The sequence below is a fragment of the Bacillus rossius genome, chromosome 1 (genome assembly GCF_032445375.1).
Source record: "Bacillus rossius redtenbacheri isolate Brsri chromosome 1, Brsri_v3, whole genome shotgun sequence".
Classification (NCBI taxonomy): Eukaryota; Metazoa; Arthropoda; class Insecta; order Phasmatodea; family Bacillidae; genus Bacillus; species Bacillus rossius.
Window position 1 is genome coordinate 379,771,208 of NC_086330.1, and position 20,802 is coordinate 379,792,009.

General features: G+C 41.1%; 1 protein-coding gene across 1 annotated transcript in view; it reads left to right on the forward strand.

Moving 5' to 3' along the window:
* LOC134528587 (eyes absent homolog 2) overlaps positions 1-20,802 on the forward strand; it is a 386,579-nt gene that overhangs the window by 298,038 nt on the left and 67,739 nt on the right. The window contains exons 4-5 of the mRNA XM_063362339.1: positions 13,859-13,959; positions 17,369-17,491. Coding sequence (XP_063218409.1) covers positions 13,859-13,959; positions 17,369-17,491 — 224 coding nt within the window. The remainder of the gene's footprint in view (positions 1-13,858; positions 13,960-17,368; positions 17,492-20,802) is intronic.

Consider the following 20,802-nt stretch of genomic DNA (forward strand, 5'->3'; position numbering starts at 1 on the left):
CATTCGATTCACATATGCACAGCACTGATGTACAGTGACTGAAGACGCGTATTAATAAGATATGTATTGGTATATGTCATGTGCATTACTTTTCGACCTGTCTTATGTGTACTGGCTGCGCGCGCACTAGAGACCTGCAAAATTCGCGGATTCATTCTGTGATAGGCTAGAATTCAAACACACATACCTCTTAGATAATTTTGCTATTGGCTTACTGTTCACCTGGACGAATCTCAACCAGTTATAAACCCTCATCCAAAGAAGGATCGAATCACGGACAAACCAGCTGAGACGACTTACAAGTCGGCAGCCAATGAACTTGCATTATTTGCCCGAGTGTACAGGGGTGTGTGCAGTCTATCCTGAAGGCCATCGAAACCGCGAATTTTGCAGGTCTCTAGCGCGCACCACTGAGTGTTTATATATATAATATATATATTATATATATATATATACATACACACACATTCACAGCTGACGTCACGTGACCATGTCGATGACGACTTACAAACCTTTCTATAGAAGTTTTCACTTCAAAAATAAACCTTATAAATGACTGAGAATCAGTAGAATTTGTAATCTGCTCGGGACAGTTTTATAACTGCCGCTACCCAGGCACACACAGAATGTGCTGAGCTTCAGGATAAACCACGTGACTTCAGAACTGTGCTAACACTTAACCAGCCCTCCTCACCGACACAACTACGCCCCGACATGCGGATGCTTTTTACGAGAGGTGCAACATTACCCACTTAAGCCGTGATTGCTCGAGACAGACAGCAAACGAGTTCATGCATAATACCTAGAGACCGGAAAAATTCGCGGGTTCACTTCACGATATGCTAGAATCCAAACAACTGTAAATTTATATTGCTTCTGTGATTGACTCACAATTTATCTGAAGGACTCTGAGCCAATGAAAAACCTTCAACCAAAAGAGTATCGAATCGCAAGCGTCCCAGTTGACAGGTGTCACGAGTCAGTAGCCAATGAGCAGGTGGCATTTGCCTGAGTGTGTAGGGGATTGTGGAGTCTATCCTAGAGGCCATCGAAATCGCGAATTTTTTCACTCTCTAATAATACCGTAAAAGTGCGCGCACAGGAACTATAGAGACTCAAGGACCTTTCACTTAATATTTTGTTTTGCCAATCAAGTGAATTAAATGTACATGTAAATATAGAGCTATAGTTTAATGTTCTTAGGAGTTAGTTTGAAACATGCTGCTCAGTAACAGCCATGAGAGAATCAAAGAATTTGAATCCTGCTCTTACATTGTTTGGTTTTAAAGCATCTCACACTTGCGGAATGAAAAGGGGAACTATATTTTTGTACTGTCGCGTGCAGTGGGATCGTGCCACCCGCGCTAAAGTTTGACTCTCCTTGGGGCAAGAGTGTGAGGACAGATTGGAGACGCACCACAACGCCGAAAGTACAATAACGCCGAATGCCAAATTGACTACAACGCCGACAGCTAGAAAACTGCTGTGTACCACAACGCCGAATTACCACAACGACGAAATACATTAACGCCGAAAAATGTCATTGCAGGACTGCCACAAAGGTTAGGTTAGGCTAGGATAGGCTAGGTTAAGTTAGGTTAGGTTATATTACGCTAGGTTAGGTTAGGTTAGGTAAGGTTAGGTTTGATTGTGGTATTTCGGCGTTAAGGTACATTTAAGAAACACACACAAATTCATTCAGTTGTTATTTCGGCGTTGTGGTACACAGCAGTTTTCTAGCTGTCGGCGTTGTGGTCAATTTTGACATTCGGCGTTATAGTATTTCGGCGTTGTGGTAACGATCCATGTTTGACCCTCGTTGGGGCGAGAGTGTGAGGACAGATTGTTGACCGCGGTGTTGCTGGAGTGTGGTCTGCGGGTGAATGGAATGTTCTCGAGAGGGTGGAACAGGAGGTGATGTGGGGGGGGGGGGGGGGTGGGTGGTGGTGTTGGAAGACGGACGGCCCGCCGACGCGTGGTCGTGTCGCGCTCCGTCGCGCCCTCTTGCGCCCGGCAGAGACGTATGTTCCCGGCCAAGACGACGTCTGTGCTCTTCCTGCCAGTCTCTCTCTCTCTCTCTCTCTCTCTCTCTCTCTCTCTCTCTCTCTCTCTCTCTCCCCTCCCTCTCTCTCCCAGTTACCCCTGTTAAGGCCCCTGCCCACCCGGGCACACACACGCGGAGCGCAGAGCTCCAGGAAAAACAACCGCGATTTCAAAACTACACAACATATCCGAGTGGGGTCTGCTTACGGAACGCATTCAAGAGTTCGCCGAGGACCGAAAATAATTTTTGATTCCGGATTAAGTTTTTTAAACAGTATTTTTAGAAAAGTTAAAAATGGCTAAAATGCTTGTTTTCAGAGTAATTTTTAGGCGTGAAACAACCGGTACAGATTCTTGAAAGCACTTAAGGGACTTGGATTACACCTGTATCTTCATTTCTCGGCAATATAATGTTACGGTCACCGCTCATGTGCACTGGGAGAAGACTGCGCGCCAGTCCAGAGGAGACACCGCGCTAGAAGCACCAGCGAGCGTCGCGCTTATCATCCCGCCTCACTGACACACATACACCCCTGACGAGGCGGAGCCCTTGGCAGTTGCTGGAGACACGATGCCACGACAGTAGCCAATGAAGTAAGAGGTAGCCGTGACGTCAACACGACAAAAAACGCACCCCGACGGCCCGCAAGATGTGAATTCTACTTATTTCTAGTTCCGCCTTGTCGTGCCGCACGACAGAAAGCAAAACGGAAACCTCACAAAACTAAACTTCAAAAATATTTAGGCCTACACACCTACTTGGTAAATCTTAATGCTAAAAAAGGAAATTTCTTTTTACATTTGGGTACACTTTAACATTTTTAGTGTGACTTCAACTTGTTTATTACGTGTCTTTTTGACGTGATAACGTCTTATAAACCAATTAACGCCGGCTGCACGCACGAAAAAGCATGACTCTGTCACGTTCCGCCTGAGCCGAGCGTGCAAGAACCGGCCTACCACCGTGCGAGAAAAACTTCTATAATATCAAACAGGTTAAGGCGGGCTTTTTGAAAGCAGCAATTTAAAAAAAATTGATGTGACGTTATGACGTAAAATTATCGTCAGTAAACCGACTTAACAGATTTCTAGTTTTTTTTCTTTAATTTTGCCTTATCATTTAATTATGAATAAGTATTGAACTTAGTTTTATTCTAGGGAAAATTGTGTATTTAAAAAAAATTCCTACCACTTGAAACTGTGTTTCACCCGAAAATTTAAAAAAAAATACTGATAATTAGAGACAGGAAAAATTCGCGAATTCATTTCGCGATAGGCTAAAATACAAATAGTTACACCTCAGTGCTGCCTCTGCTATTGGCTCGCAACTCACCTGGATGACTCTGGGCCAGTGAGAAACACCCGACCAAAGCTTTATAAGAATCACAGGCTGCTACGTTGGGACGCCTCACAAGACAGCAGCCAACGAGTGGGTGACATTTGACCGAGTGTACGTATAACTGTGGAGTTCATCCTGGAGGTCATTGAACCCGCGAATTTTTCCGGTCCCTACTGATAATGTGCAGCACACCCTTAACGCTCTCAAGTGGCAATCAGTCGCGACCGTGAGACTGATCATCCAGGCCCAAGAACCTCGTGCTTGAAGGCTGAACCCCGTCCCGATGCTTTCCTCAACGAACTTTCTGTTCGTGTAATTCATCTTGTTATTTTTAACGGATCACGCGGATTGTTAAATGGGGCCTGTCTCATTGCCAGGGCTGGCTAAACATAGCACCCGCGGGTTGACGCGAAGAAAACCGCTGCAAAAAAAACAGAGCGAGAAGGAAGCCAATTAAAACTACTTAGCATCTCAAGGTCACACGGATTCCAATCAAGCTTAGCTCGAGACACATTATTTTCAGGAATTCAAGTGATAAATAGGCTACATCCAGAGTGTTTTATTGTCTCTGATGAATAAAGGATGTTAAAAAAAGACATCAATCAAAAAATAACTTTTTTTAAACAGTGGAACTAATGAAGTAAATCTGTTGTCTTTTAATTTGAAACTTTTTTGTTTACATTCACCGTCGCTGGTTTACATTGTATGCCATAGAGAAACTTCAATAGCGTACAAAGATGAATACACAAACATACAGTAAACCAGCCAGAATCGGGAAGCCTTCTTTTCACAGACGAGAGAGCTAAACCCCCGATCGTGCATTTTCGTTTTTTTTGTTAATTGTAAATAAATATGGCGGTGTTGATAAAAGGAAAGACAAAACATTGTGGACGGTTGATTTGGTTAGGATAGCTACATTAAAGATAATGTGAAATCATGTAAACGGTTTCCTAGTGCTGGATAGCTACATATTAAAAAGTTATTTGCTAAGCAACCATAAAATGATTTTACAGTATTTTTAATGTAGCTATACTTACCTAATATAACCAACCATCCACGAAGTTTTAAAGTATTTATAATGTAGCTAACCTATCCTAATCGACCGCAAAATTTAATGCCACGCCGGTTTATACAATGAGATAGAACGGGAAAAAAAGCGAGCATGAACTTGGGGGAACTTGGGGTGTGGCTCTCTCGTCAGTGAAATGAAGGCTTCCCTAGTTGGACAGTTTGAAAGTCCCGTGACCACATTGCGCGCAGGAACTGCAGGTCTGAGCGCGCCCTGCTCTTTGGGCGAGCGTCAGACGGCGCCGGTAACCCTAGCCCGTTCAAAAGGAGTCTTACCGTTTCTCTTTTGTTTCGCTCGCGCGCCGTTTGTGCCTCGCTGGTTGGCGGCCAGCCCTGAGCGACCGGCGCCCGTGGTGCAGTGGCGGTCCCTGGCGGACGTCGCAAGAAGCTCCAGCTCGCCGGGGCGGGCGGATCACACGTGCGGAATAAAAAAAGAAACAGGCTAACGATTTTCCGTCTACGGGGGGAAAGAAAGTGCGCTTAAAAATATTGGGCCTTAAAATCAAATAGATTTAGAACTCGTTTTACAATATACAGTATGCTATAACTAGAGACCGGAGGGTTCAATGACCTGCAGGATGAACTCCATAGTTCTAAGTACACTCGGTCAAATGTCACCCACTCATTGGCTGCTGTCTTGTGAGACGTCCCAACGTAGCAGCCTGTGATTCGATAAAGCTATGGTCGGGTGTTTCTCATTGGCCCAGAGTCATCCAGGTGAGTTGTGAGCCAATAGCAGAGGCAGCACTGAGGTATAACTATTTGTATTTTAGCCTGTCGCGAAATGAATTCGCGAATTTTTCCGGTCTCTAACTATAACGCAGTGGTTCCCTAACTATTTCAGCTGGCGACCCACCTTTCCTTATAGGAATACCTCCACGGTCCATCGGTCCATGGTGGAGTAGAAAACCTTTTTTGTATCGTATCCCTTCCTTATGTATATATAATTCACCATCAAATATTGCACATATACATACATATGCTTTTTTTAAGATACCGATTTATTATTGATAAACAATTTGTGTTCTGATTTGAAAATGGCTGACTTTGTAGCAAAACATTGATTTAACAATATATATGTGTTTGCACACAATTAGACTAGTTTAAATTTTTATAATCTTTTCTGATGGTTTGTTCGATGGTTTCTGATAGTTTTAGGATTGAGTCGCGACCCACCGTTTGGGAACCTCTGGTATAACTCATGTTTTATCACGGCAGTTATAGCAGCCGTATATCGCTGCATTGACCATTCATTAATTTTATACAAATAAAAAGGCAAACAGCAAAATTGTATGATGTTTTGGAGGAAACTGTAAAATGAAAGAAAAATTGTTTGTCTGTAAAGTCGGTTTACGGACGATAGTTTAACGTGACGTCATAACAAAACATTGATGAAATGATTGCATACTTTTATGAATAAAATTGAATCATTTTTATTTTAATAATAAAAGAATAAATACTTGAAATTATACTTGTAATCAGATTTTTAAAATGCAAGAATAATTAACCTTTATTGCCGAAATTGTTGTTGTAATAAGCAATGAAAACCACATTAACTTTTCACTTCACTTTATAAACAGTCGAGTGGAAGAGAGATAGATGCGGCGCAAGCGTACAATGAGCGTAACGGGACAATGTGTGTAACGGAACAATGTACGTAACGGGACACATAGTAACGGAACAATGTGCGTAACGGGACACTTTTTCGTGTGTGTAGCCGGCGTTCATCGTTTTATTAGACGTTGTCACGTCAAAAATACGCTGCATTTCGTGTCGGAGTTTCGTAATTTAAGTTATTTGCAACATGAACAACATGAGAACACAAACATTTGCTCGATACCGTGGCTACATGTTCACACATCACTGGCGAGTACTACAAGACTCGCTCACATTTTTTTTTTTAAATATTAATATTGTTTTCCACTTTTTAAAAAGGTAGCTTACCCCCTCCTCCTCTACCTTAAGCTGTTTTGGTTATAGAGCGATATATTAAGGGTCCGTGCGAAAATAATTTTGTCGGGCTCTCTCCCCAGGACTTAATGTACAATTTTTCAAACCCAAAATTTTTTTTTAAAAAAAATTCTACACACGTACTAAACGTTACGACACCATAACTGTAAAGGTGACCTGCACGTATCACATAACTCGTAAGGTTTTCAGGAGATATTATAAGGATAAAAAAAAGGGTTGTAATTTTGGTTCTATCAGGGCAAACACACGCATTAATCAAATTTTTCGAAACTTTACCGTTGCATATCCTGTGGGCCTATGTTCGGTACAAACCCCCCCCCCCCCCCCCCTTTAGGGTGTCCACAAGGAAAAAAAAATATTTCGTACCAACTTAGGCGAGAAAAAAGTACTATATTTGAAAAAAAAAACACTAAATTATAATTTGTTATGGTTTTAACAATTTAGGAAGTTATTATGACATTGCAATGCTCTAACTTAAATATCACACCTCACACACACACAATAACATTCCATAGTTTTTAAAAATAATCACGCTTGATGATAAAACATATTGGAGTTACTGTAAATAATATTATATTAAAGAAAAAAAGTACTAGATCTGAGCGTAAATGTACTTGACCACTAAAAAAAACTTATAAAAGTACTAGATCTAGTATTCAAGTACTAACTGTGGACACCCTGCCCCCCCCCCCCCCCCCACCTGCATGAGTGTTGGCTAGTTTGAGACATTGAGACGTACATGGGTAGACGTCGCGCCAGCTGTCACTGTCTCGAGCGCTGGTGCGTGTGAAGACGCGCAGATGCGTGTCTTTTGTTTGTTTTCCTCAGCAACACGATATTATCGCTCCTTTTGCGGGTTTCGAACTACGTGCCCTTCTTTGTGTCGGGTTTTGCTGGATGTCAGCACTCCTTATCTATCAGCTTCTCCGATGACCGCGAATAGGTGGTCCGGGAGGGGGTGGGGGAAATAAGGACGAAAGGGTAAATCGAGATTACGCGAGTCGCTGTGTGTGTGTGTGTGTGAGTGGTGGTTTCCGTAATCTTCTGCCGTTTCTTCCCACGAAATTGTTTCCCCGGCGGCCAGTGTGCCAGTGTGCGGACAACGCTGTTCTGTTGTTCATCGGCGGTCGAGTGTTTGGTGCATGTACAATGGAGGACCTACGCCCTCGTCTGCCGTGTGCCGTCCTGGAGGCCTCGTTGCTCTTCCGCGCCCCGCGAGTCTGGTAACGTACTTCATCGTCACACTCCTCGATAACCGCAGGGGCGTAGCAACAGGGGGGACTGTCCCCCTGAACTTTTTGGGTGGAGGGGACCGCCCCCCCCCCCCCAACTTTCCAGACCGTGATATTTTTATTTTATAATATTATTCTGCCCAACTTTATTTCTAATTTCTTCACTCTCAAATTTTATCTTAAGGAAACAATAATAATTTTAACATCGATGTATCCATAGGTTAGATACAAAAACCTGCTTAAAAAGCGCTATTTTGCACTTTTAAAATCGAAATTTTTCCGGTGGAGGACCCCCGGACCCCCCCTCCTTAGTAAGAGGGGAATGGGTTTACATGACATCAAAATCATTATTTGTCCCCCCCAACTTTATGAACACAGCTACGCCAATGGATAACCGTAATTATGATTCGCGTCCTTCACCGTGTATCACCTTCTCTCTTTTCAGTTCCGCTCAGGGCCGTGTTTACTAGCGGTGTAACAGTAACGAAAAAAAAAAGCGTACCCGTATGTATTCGTTACTGTAACAATTAGTACTCGCTCGTTACTATCGCATCGTTACGTTACTCGTTACTTCTGATACCGCATGACATGCTATGTTATGTTGCAGCAACGAATCGAGTCGTATTGCGTACGCGTACACTAATGACGTCGCGTAAATAATCATAGAATATAAACAATTAACAATATTTGATAATTAACAGTTTTTGTTAACCAAGAAAATTAAATCTCATTAGAGCGGTTTTATTATATTATCTCTTTTAAGAAAAACAAAAAAAAAACACGTGAAAATACGCGATAATAAAAAACCAAAACATACATATTTCTAATTTGTAAAAAGTACTTTCTTATAAACAGTAAAAAACTTGGACGACGAATTTATAAATTATACTTTACTTAATAAACAAACATCGTTCTTTGTAACGTAAATTCAACGAATATGCTCGCGCATGCGTAAAACATACGAAAAATGCGAGTAACGAGATGCAGCCGTGTGTAACGTGTAGTTGCTCGGTACTAGATGGCGCACCCGTTACTCAGTACCGAATACATGCTGTTTGCTACAGCTCTAGTATTTACGCGCAGGCTATCTAGGCTGTTGCCTGTGGGCCCGCACCACACGACACAGCGATGTGGATCTTCTTATATTCTTAAAATACGTGTCGACATAGTGTCCAGTTGTTTTGTGTGGATTAATTGCGCCGAACTAAACTCTTCTGTGGAAAGCTGATATATGAATTGTGTCAGCATTTAGAAATTTTCGATTATTTTCATTGGTTTTGGTGTCACTTAATTCCTTCACCTCTAAATACTGTTTGGTTAAATTTTCTAGTTTAATAATAAACTAATTTTTTTCAAAATAGAAAATTTATCAAAACTATGAGTTTTGTAGGTAAATTAAAATAAACTACCCACTCAGACCCAGATTGAAATTTACAGTGGCCACATTCACACAGTTACAAATAAAAGTACTGGCAATTACAATTGTAACTGAAACAAACGTTTAGGTCTGCTTGTCTGTACAGACATTAGCATTCACGTGTTAAACTGACAGCACATTTCGAATCAAACTCGACTTCTGGAGAAGAGGACCGATGTTTGCGCGCAAGACTTCACACTGCTCAGGCGTCAAGCGAACAACAGCCTTCCCCCCCTGTTTTCGGGAAATACCTCCCCATGCCTGTGCCAGGGATCTTCCCATCAGTCACAGACAGTACTTCCCGAGCATTCCAGCACTTTCACCACGGGGGAAAACTGTCAAGGGCTCCACCTCGTCAGGGGTGTATCTGTGTTAGTGAGGCGGGATGATAAGCGCGACGCTCGCTGGTGCTTCTAGCGCGGTGTCTCCTCTGGACTGGCGCGCAGACTTCTCGTCGTGCACATGAGCGGTGACCGTAACATTATATGGCCGTGAAATGAAGATAAAGGTGTAATCCAAGTCCCTTAAGTGCTTTCAAGAATCTGTACCGTTTTTTTTACGCCAAAAAATTACTCTGAAAACACGCATTTTAGCTTGATGTAAGTTTTTGGACATACGACATTGCTAACACGCATTTTAGCCATTTTAACTCTTCTAAAACTACAGTTTACAATCTTAATCCGAAATCAAAAGTACTATCGGCCCTCAGCGAACTCTTAAATGCTTTTCGTAAGCAGATCCCACGCCGATATCTTGAGTAGTTTTGAAGTCGCGATGTTTTTCCTGAAGCTCTGCGCACCGTGTGTGTGACCAGGTAGGCGGGGCCCTTTAACTGCCGAAACTCAGACCTAGTTTTTGACGTGACGTCTAATAAATAGATGAACGCCGGCTGCACGCACGAAAAAGTGTCCCGTTACGCTCATTGTTCCATTACGCTGTGTTCCGTTACGCTGTCGGCGAGTGCAGTAATAATAGGTTATGTTACAATTGACTAAAAAATTATGGTGAGTCATATAATTGATGATAGATATTTGATTACAGTTTATTTATATGAAAACTTGTTCATAATTATATTTAAACTTTATAGCTAAATGCCAGTTGTTAAAATTAATTACAAGTCATCTACACATGAACTGTTTCGTCGACTTGTTTATAAAGTGAAGTGAAAAGTTAATGTGGTTTTCATTGCTTATTACAACAACAATTTCGGCAATAAAGGTTAATAATTCTTGAATTTTAAAAATCTGATTACTAGTATAATTTCAAGTATTTACTCTTTTGTTATTAAAATAAAATTGATTCAATTTTATTTATAAAAGTATGCAATCATTTCATCAATGTTTTGTTATGACGTTATCACGTTAAACTATCGTCCATAAACCGACTTTACAGACAGCCAATTTTTTTTGTGTTTACGAATTAGGAGAGTTAGGTGGGGATATACATCTCCCCTATCCACCCCTCTCCTGCGCCCGCCACTAATGTTAACAACTTTTTTTTTGGGATAAAATAAACCACCTCAAAGTCTCAAATGGAAAGAATTTGAAAGCTACAGTGGTTCTATTCCCCCCCCCCTCCCCCACTGAAATGAAATTTTTAATTGAAAAACGCGAAGAAGTTTTAGAGGTAGTACCGAGGACCTACGACAAAGTTGTATTTTTGAAAAAAAAAAAAAAAAAAAAGTGGAAGGGGGGGGGGCAAATCTCCGCGTTTGGGCATTAGGGAGTCCGGTTATGTATCAATATCGGTTCTTGGTGCGTAAAAGGGGTTAAGTCCAAAATCATAATTTTGAAAATCACAAAGTCAGTTTTATTTAGCTTTATTAACTGCTTTAGAACTTTGTGGAAACTCATTAATTGTTTTAAAATAATGTCTCTAGTCTCCCTTATCAATTTTAAAAGTAAATAATTCAATATCACTATGTATTAATAGGGACCGGAAAAATTCGCGGTTTCTATGGTCTTCAGGATAGTCTACGCATTCCACTGTACACTCGGGAAAATAACACCATTTCATTGGCTGCTGACTTGTGAGTCTTCTCAGCTGGTTTGCCTGCGATTCGAGCTTTCTTTGGTTGGAGGTTTATGATTGTTTGAGATTCGTCCAGATGAACAGTAAGCCAATAGCAAAATCATCTTAAAGGTATAGCTATTTGACTTCTAGCCTATCGCTGAATGAATCCGCGAATTTTTCCGGTCTCTATGTATTAACCAATTGTGACTTAACCTCCTTTACGCAACAAGCACACATATTTCTTTAATGCGTGAGTTTACCCTGGGAAGAATTATTTGGATAACTTGCACTTAATGCAACACGCTCAGGGCCTGATTAAACGTTAGGCTAATTAGGCTGCAGCCTAGGGCGCGTGGATCGAGGGGGGGGGGGGGGTTGCGTGCGCTGAAATCATGTCTTCGCATGCACTATTAATCTAGCATCATTGCATCCACCCTACATATCTCAACTAGACCGAGACAAAACACTAAAATTAAATGCGCTGTGAACTGAAAAAGCTTGGGACTCACTGATTTTAACAATTTAATTTTTTGAAATTTTAAAAAGCGCGCGTAAAACAAACACTGGCTTGTCAGCTGACGGGGGGCGCGTCCCCATAATTAGCCCGGGGCGGTCAGAACTCTGATCAGTCGCTAGACTACAAGTGATAATAATAATTATTTATTTCCCATTTTTTTTTTACATTTTGTTAACAATATTCACTTAATTAACCAGGAAATTTAGCACTCACTCACTAAAGCAAGTTTGTATGTGAATGCATCTAGTCACTTCAAATTACACGCGGTATTTTGACGATTGTAAACATTTGTGAATGTATAATAACTGAGAAATAAATATATAAAATATAACCTAGGAAACTTTACATTAGTTATATAAAGATGAAAGTTAAAACGAGCAATTTTTTTAAAATTCTATATTATGTATAAACTAAAAACGTAAAAAAATATTATAAATTATAACATTGTTACATGAATAAATGAAAATATATTTATATAAAAATTAGTATTTAAGTAAAGTTCGTTAGTAAGTGGGGAGGATTTACTCCCGGCCATTGTGGTGTCTTGAGTCTGTATGTAGTCTGGCCCACGCTTATACTGCAGCCCAGATCTAGTGGCGCCTACTGTTGCCACACTCTGCTACCCGGCTGATTGACAGTGAAAGTCTTATTTAATCTGCCATCGTTATTAGGTTTTTTGACGTGACAACGTCTAATAAATCGATGAATGCTGGCTGCACGCACGAAAAAGGATGACTCATTATCCCGTTACGCACATTGTCCCGTTATGCTATGTCCCGTTACGCTAATTGTACGCTTACGCCGCATCTATCTCTCTTCCACTCGATTGGAACAACCATCGATTTGACTTTTTCGAGGCACATTAAACTTGAAACACTCCCATTCGTTTCCTACTTTTCCTATCATCGTCCTATCCTTAACAGAATAACACAGATTGGAATAAGTTAAATAGCAAACATGTATGAAAGTTATAGTTAAAATAATCTGTTCGTTAAAGTAATAAACATATTTGAATTAATGAGTGCAAATAAAAGTAAATTTATCCATTAAATTGTAGATTTAATTTCACTCCTTCTTTGTATCCATACAAAATAGTGATAATTCAATAAAAAAAGATTCAATTTTATTAATAAAACTATGCAATCATTTCATCAATGTTTTGTTATGGCGTTGTCACGTTAAACTATCGTCCGTAAACCGACTTTACAGACAACCAATTTTTTTTTTTTAAGTGAAAACTTCTTTAGCCGCGTTGAGCGATTTTCGGTAGGGGGCCAAACTTATGGGTCCGCGTCACCGACATGCTAGTGACGTGTTGCGCCAGACTGGCGACGCGCACCTGCCTGTGTACATGTATACGAATATATACACTAATACATTGTATATACTCGACTTATCATGTGCGTGTTGGACTCTTTTTGGATGGGTAAAATCATGTGAGTTCGCATCACCGACATGCTGTAGCAGCAGTAAGAGAAGTTAATTTGACCACGTGAATACATGACCTAGGTCTGACATCACTGGTAAGTCATAGCTAGGTAATGAATTTTTACGTAATATTGAAATACCACTGACATCTGTTGTGACTAAAAAATGATGTAAGGATAAATAATATCATGCTGACATCGTACTGATATAATACCATAATCATTTTACTTACGTACATTTGCCGTAGAAATGATGTCATATTACACATTTAAAAATCAAAGTTTTCAATTCTGTTGACAGTCCTCATGACTGACTATTTTTTTTATTTTGCTAATTCTAAGAGAAAGAAGAAGAGTGGATGGACTGTGCTTACCGGGAGAGAGAGAGAGAGAGAGAGAGAGAGAGAGAGAGAGAGAGATACTACTGCTTACTGTATCTCACGGCACGCCAAGAGTATAAGGGGGCAAGCAGCAGTAAGCGAGTATGTGCGCGCACATCATTGGTTAACTATTTTAATTAATTACTAATTACCTATGGGTCGGATCAAAAATCGGCAAAGACTTACTGTCTCAGAAATTTAATCTCTATCAGATACAAAAAAAAAAGTGCGGTTTTTCACGGACACCCCATTATATTTGGTGTATCTCGAGTTAAGAATGAAAATGAAGAATTGTTACAATAATTATAGACATTGTATGACCTTTCTCATTGTATCCAATTGTACAGAGACATGGGCTGTACGAACAGGATGCATGGGGATGCCCATGTTGTACCGTCTGGCAGCCCGTGTGTGTCGGTGGAAGGCAGACAGTGTGGTTGTTGTCCCGCAGGTCCCAGGAGACTGCGGCGGGCCTGGACTGTTCGAGCCCCAGCGGGCCCTCGGAGTCCTCGTGCGGGTCCCCTGCCGCCCCCGGCGACCCGCCGCCCCCAGGTCAGTGCGCCACCGCCGCCACCGCCGTCTCCTATCCGTGGATACCGGAAAAATTCGCGGGTTCATCACGCGATAGGCTAAAATTCAAACTTGTGAACAATTCTGCTGGTTCTGCTATTGGCCCGCAGTTTAACTGGAGCTCTCTGGGCCAATGGCAGACTATTTACCAAAGAAGCGTCGAATCACAAGCTACCCAGTGTAGACGCCTCACAAGTTAGCACCCAATAGAACACGCGTGTTTGCTTGAGAAATGCAGAGGATAGTGGAAGCTATACTAGAGGTCATTCAATCCGCGAATTTTTCAGGTCTATTTGAGATTATGTTTTTATATTTAAATTAATCACAGATCAACTTTTAGTCTTTTTTCAATTGTTTAACTTTCACTAAATGAAAATTATATACGGAGCATTTTTTTTGCATAATTAGCTGTCAAAGTTAATTTTTTTTACTTTTTTTTGGAGGGTTGTTCAAATAAAGGAGAATTTAATTTATTGCAGCACGAAACTTTTTTTTAAAGTTTAACTGCAATGCCACTATGGCTACTTCATGATATGGCTTGCATTTCTATCACAAAAACTCATTTCATGTTTCTTGGCTGTCAAAAAAACATAACAAAATTGAGAATTTTGAAATGCCAGGTAAAATTAATTAATTTTTTTCAGAAAGAAATTCAAAATATTTCTTGAACTACCGTATGTATTTTCTCCTCTTCCTTACTTGCGTCTGTCACTGGATGCTTCTATCTTGCGTCGGTTGATAAGGCCCGTTCCACAGTGGCGCGCAAGCGGAGACTGGTCTGTATCGCGTCTGCCGCTTCCACAGTGCACGGAAACTTAACGATTGGCAGTTAGTGAGATTGCATTTTAGGTTACCATGTATTAATAAATCATATATGTAATAAAAAAACTAATAATGTTCGCAGGCTTTCACGGCCATTGTCTGAAAGTAGCTTGGCTTCTGGGTTGTAGCCGCGTCCTTGGCGAATAATTTACCGACGTTTCGGTCGACATTGCAGTTGCCATCATCAGGGAGCAGTTACCTATAGTAGGTAACTACTCCCTGATGACGGCGACTGCAATGTCGACCGAAACGTCGGTGTAGGTAACTGCTCCCTGATGATGGCGACTGCAATGTTGACTGAAACGTCAGTGTAGGTTACTACTCCCTGACGATGGCGACTGCAATGTCGACCGAAACGTCGGTAAATTATTCGCCAAGGACGCGGCTACAACTCAGAAGCCAAGCTACCTCAGACAATGGCCGTGAAAGCCTACGAACATTATTAGTTTTTTTATTACATATATGATTTATTAACACATCGTAACCTAAAATGCAATCTCACTAACTGCCAATCGTAAAGTTTCCGTGCACTGTGAAAGCGGCAGACGCAATAGAGATCAGTCTCCGCTTGTGTGCCGCTGTGGATCGGGCCTTATCAACCGACGCAAGACAGAAGCATCCAGTGACAGACGCAAGGAGGGAAGAGGGAAAAAAAATACATACGGTACTTCAAGAAATTGGTTTGAATTTATTTCAGAAAAATATTAATTAATTTTTACCTGGCATCTCAAAATTCTCAAATTTGTTATGTTTTTGACAGCCAAGCTACTGCGTATAATAAAAAATAAACGGTAAAGTTAAGATAGAAGACTGGATTTTATCTTTAAAAGATTTGTGCAATGGGAGTGCATAACTTTATTTAACCTTTTGGACAAACGCCATTGCTAAGCTCATGTATGTCTGTAGAAGAAAACTACAAAAAAAACCCAAAAGACAAAAACAAAATTACAAATTAAGCAAAAAATTGCTGTTGTCAATAGGATATAAACACCACATAATATTCCATAACAGGAATATGGTCAACAAACAAAGAAAAACAAAGAAAAATGAACTAACAGAACGAAAAAAACCCAAAAATGATGACAGCACAAATATATTGAACCAAAAAAAAAATTCAGCACAACAGTTGAAACGAGACAAAAACACAACAAAACGAAAAGACGGAACAAACACAACAGTTTTCCAAGACAGAAACAAGCGACGTTTCGGGAACTGCTATCTGCTCCCGTCCTCACGCAGAGACGCACATGGTACGAAAAGAGACATACATGAGCTTAGCAATGGCGTATGTCCGAAAGCTTACATCGAGAAGACTGGATGTCCTTGTGCTGGAAGCAGTGTGGATCACTAGAGCCCGGCGCGGTGTAGTTGCCAGTGATGAGGAAAGATGGCGCTGCTGATGTGACAGTGACGAGCAGTCCTTCCTTCTCTGACGGCGCGGCAGACTGTGAGGGGAAGCCTTCATTTCACAGACGAGAGAGCCACACCCCGAAGTTCCCCCAAGTTCATGCTCGCTTTTTCTATCTCATTGTATAAACCGGCGTGGCATTAAATTTTGCGGTCGATTAGGATAGGTTAGCTACATTATAAATACTTTAAAACATTGTGGATGGTTGGTTATATTAGGTAAGAATAGCTACATTAAAAAATACTGTAAAATCATTTTATGGTTGCTTAGCAAATAACTTTTTTAATATGTAGCTATCCAGGGCTAGGAAACCGTTTACATGATTTCCCAGTTATCTTTAATGTAGCTATCCTAACCAAATCAACCGTCCACAATGTTTTAAAGTATTTATAATGTAGCTAACCTAACCTTTTACAATAAATAAATAAAAAAACCGAAGATGCACGATCAGTAGGGGCAGGAAATGTTCGCGAAAAATTCGCCTACTAGACTGCCACAAGGTGTACCCACACCAGCGGTTTCTTCCTTGTGATTGGCGGCCGTCTGCGAGAGAAGTCGTCGCCTTGTTTGCACGAGCCACTGAGGACGAGTTTGCTTCCGCTCTGCATTAGTGTGATTGGTTGTCGTAACAATCGACATGCGCCTCAAAGTAACTCACCCGACCACGAAACACAGACGATGCTAAAGTGTTTTAACTTCCAGCTACTCTCGGGATCTTTTATCGCGAAATTTTCATGGCTAGAGCCACGGAATTTTCGCGCATTCATTTAGTCGCAAGCTAGAATGAAAACCTCCACACTGTCGCACTGTGTTCATGATTTGCACGCAGTTATTTGGACACGCCCCTCTACGACCGTGAGCCAACGATGTCCAGCTGGGAGAGAAGTGAGCGAATCAGGTAGTGCCAAATAACAAGGATAAAAATGTTCTCGCTAAGAAATCAACCAATGGGAAAGTAAACATGGGTCGAGCACACCTATAACTTTGAATTCTATCCTGAGGCCAAAAGAATCCGCGAAATTTCCGGGTCTCTATTCATGGCCCTAACGATCGGTCGTTTGGCTCTCTCGCCCGTGAAAGGAAGGCTTCCCCGGCGCGGCGAGGCAGACTGTGAGCCTGTGAGACTGAGTGTGACGGTGTGAGACCTTGTGGTTGGGGCAGGCACCCCTGGACTCAGCAATGGCGGCCTAGCGGCGGGCCCAGGACAGCAGCTACAGGACCCCCTGGGCTCCCCTGTGGCCGCGGGCAGCTTCTCGGCGTGGCCCCAGGTCTCCGACACCACCAGTAAGTACCCAAGTACCCCCGCACCCCGCCACCCGCATTGCACCACATCCTGATCTGGCACACGTGTTTCTTGATGTAAGTTTTTGGACATACGCCATTGCTAAGCACTTTTTTCTGTAGAAGAAAAGTAAAAAATAAAAAATAAATTAATAAAAAAATCCCAAAAGACAAAAAACACAAATTAAGCAACAATTGCTGTTGTCAACAGGATATAAACACCACAAAATATTCCGTAACAGGAATATGGTCAACAAACAATTAAAAACAAAGAAAAATGTACTAAGAGAACGAGAAAAAAAACACAAAAATGACGACACAAAAAATATTAAACCCAAAAAAATTCAGAACAACGGTTGAAACAAGACAAAAACACGACAAAACGAAAAGACGAAACAAACAGTAGTTTTCCAAAACAGAATAGAACGATAAAAATTCCCACAAATGATGACAGCACAAAAATATTGAACCCAAAAAAATTCAGCACAACAGTTGAAACGAGACAAAAACACGACAAAACGAATAGACGAAACAAACACAATAGTTTTTCCAAAACAGAAACAAGTGACGTTTCGGGAACTGCTATATCTGGTCCCGTCCTCAAAGATAATACACATGTTTCTGCTGTGTGTCATGTTTAGAGACCGCAAAAATTCGCGGTTTCAATAGCCTTCAGGATAGACTGCACATTCCCCTGTACAATCGGGCAAATAACGCCAATTCATTGGCTGCTGACTTGTGAGTCGTCTCAGCTGGTTTGTCTGTGATTCGATCCTTCTTTGGTTGAGGGTTTATAATTGGTAGAGATTGGTCCAGATGAACAGTAAGCCAATAGCAAAATCATCTAAAGGATATATGTATTTGACTTTTAGCCTATCGCCGAATGATTCCGCGAATTTTCCCGATCTCTAGTCATGTTACAAACCTGTGATCCTTAGAGACCGGAAAAATTCGCGAATTCATTTCGCGACAGGCTAAAATACAAATAGTTATACCTCAGTGCTGCCTCTGCTATTGGCTCACAACTCACCTGGATGACTGGGCCAATGAGAAACACCCGACCAAAGCTTTATAAGAATCACAGGCTGCTACGTTGGGACGTCTCACAAGACAGCAGCCAATGAGTGGGTGACATTTCTGACCGAATGTACGTAGAACTATGGAGTTCATCCTGGAGGTCATTGAACCCGCGAATTTTTCCGGTCCCTGCTAATTACATCATATCCTGAACTGGCACACAAACAACGTACACTTGTTTCTGCTGTGTGTCATGTTACAAACCTGTGATCCTAGTCGCACCGTTTTCACGGTGTTCATTTTTTGACGTGATAACGTCTTGTAAATCGATGAACGCCGGCTGCACGCACGAAACATTGTCACGTTCCACCTGAGCCGAGCGTGCAAGAACCGGCCAACCACCGTGCGAGAAAAATCTATAATATGAAACAGGTTAAGGCTTTTTTTTTAACTAATTGTTCGTGATTATATTTAAACAAATTATTTAAATTAATATTTGCGAAAACTGTAAATAATATTTGAAAATTAAAAAAAGTGTGCAATTTTTCATCACTGTTTTCTTATGACGTTATCACGTAAAAATTATCGTCCGTAAACCGACTTTACAGACAACCCCCTTTTTAAAAAGGGGAATGAGTATAAAACTTCGCCCGCTTAGTGTACACATTCTGGAAAGTCAGGTAAGTTAACATTTCTCAAGGGTCAGGAAATTTACTTAAAAAAAATAAAAATAAAAAGTCACTGGATATCTTCACACGATAGTAGGCTGAGGGGAAGAGATGCCATCACCCAGACTTTAAAAAAAAAATATTTTTTTTCAGAAGGTTTTTCAGTGTATAGTCACCCCCACTGTAAAATTGTGTACGCAATGTTATGTTTGAACAAGTGCAGCTAAGGGATTGTGGAGGCTGGAATGTCTTTATTTCTCTTTCGGAAATTGCCATAATAGGTTAACTATTTTTTTAAGAAAATTGACAGGACACTTTGTTGCTGTTTTCTTTCAAATTATTTCCATTTGTTAGTGGAAATGTTTATATATATTAAGGATATTTTTGAAGGGGGTTAATATACCTCCCATCCTCTCTGTGTTCATCCATGCAGAGCGCGGTCGGGCTAACATGTTTTGGCTCCTGATTTCTGTTGAAATCATATAATTACCACAGTTCATTGCTTATAGGCAGTATTTATCAATTAAATCAGGGTTTATTTAACAATCACTCTCTAACATGGAGAAATAAGAAGGGGGGGGGGGGCTGTTGAGGAGTTATAGACTCACCCGAGCCCTAATTTATTTTTAGAGTATATATTTATTTTTCTTAAAAACATACTTAAATTCATGTGTTGAACTTCTCTTACATCATAAGTTATTCAGTATTTAAGACCATTAATTTTTTGTGAATATAAGAAAGCAAATCTCTGACAGTAGTATGTAAATGTATGTACTGGATCAGGATGCAGGATGTGGTGCCGGTGCCGGTGTCCGCCATCTTGGATTCTGACGTCACGGCGGCCATCTTGAACGAGTGTAACGTGACAATGTGCATAACGTGACACTTTTTCGTGCGTGCAGCAGGCGTAACGGGACACAGCGTAACGGGACACAGCGTAACGGGACATAACGTAACGGGACAAGTAGATCACGGCGGCCATTTTGGATCCGCCATCTTGGATCCGCCATTTTGGATGACGTCATTGTGTTCTAGAAAATTCCGGTGATGTGTTTTCCGCCATTTTGAATGATGACGTCACCGTTGCAATTTTCGTTACGGTCGCCATCTTTAACTTTTTTATTTATTATCCGATTTTAACGAATTTTTTTTCTGTTCCACTGGAGGCCGCCATCTTGGATACCGACGACTCTGTTTCTGTTGTTTGTTCCTAGATAGCGCCAACGTCGCTCTTGATTTTTTTCTGTTCCACTGGGGGCCGCCATCTTGGATACCGTCGACTTTGTTTCTGTTGTTTGTTCCTAGATAGCACCAGCGTCGCTCTTGACTTTTTTCTGTTCCACTGAGGGCCGCCATCTTGGATACCGTCGACTTTGTTTCTGTTGTTTGTTCCTAGATAGCGCCAGCGTCGCTCTGTCTCATCACATAAGGTCGATGTTCCATTACCTACCATAGCTATTATGAACCTTATCGGCATTTTAAATTTAATTTTTTATGAAAAATATATTGGAAACGCTGTGATTCGAACCATCGCAGCTCTTATCTCTAGGTTGGAAAACATACGCCTTTAACCGCTCGGCCATCGAGACATTTACCAGACCGAAGATTAAATAAGGTATATATAAAAAT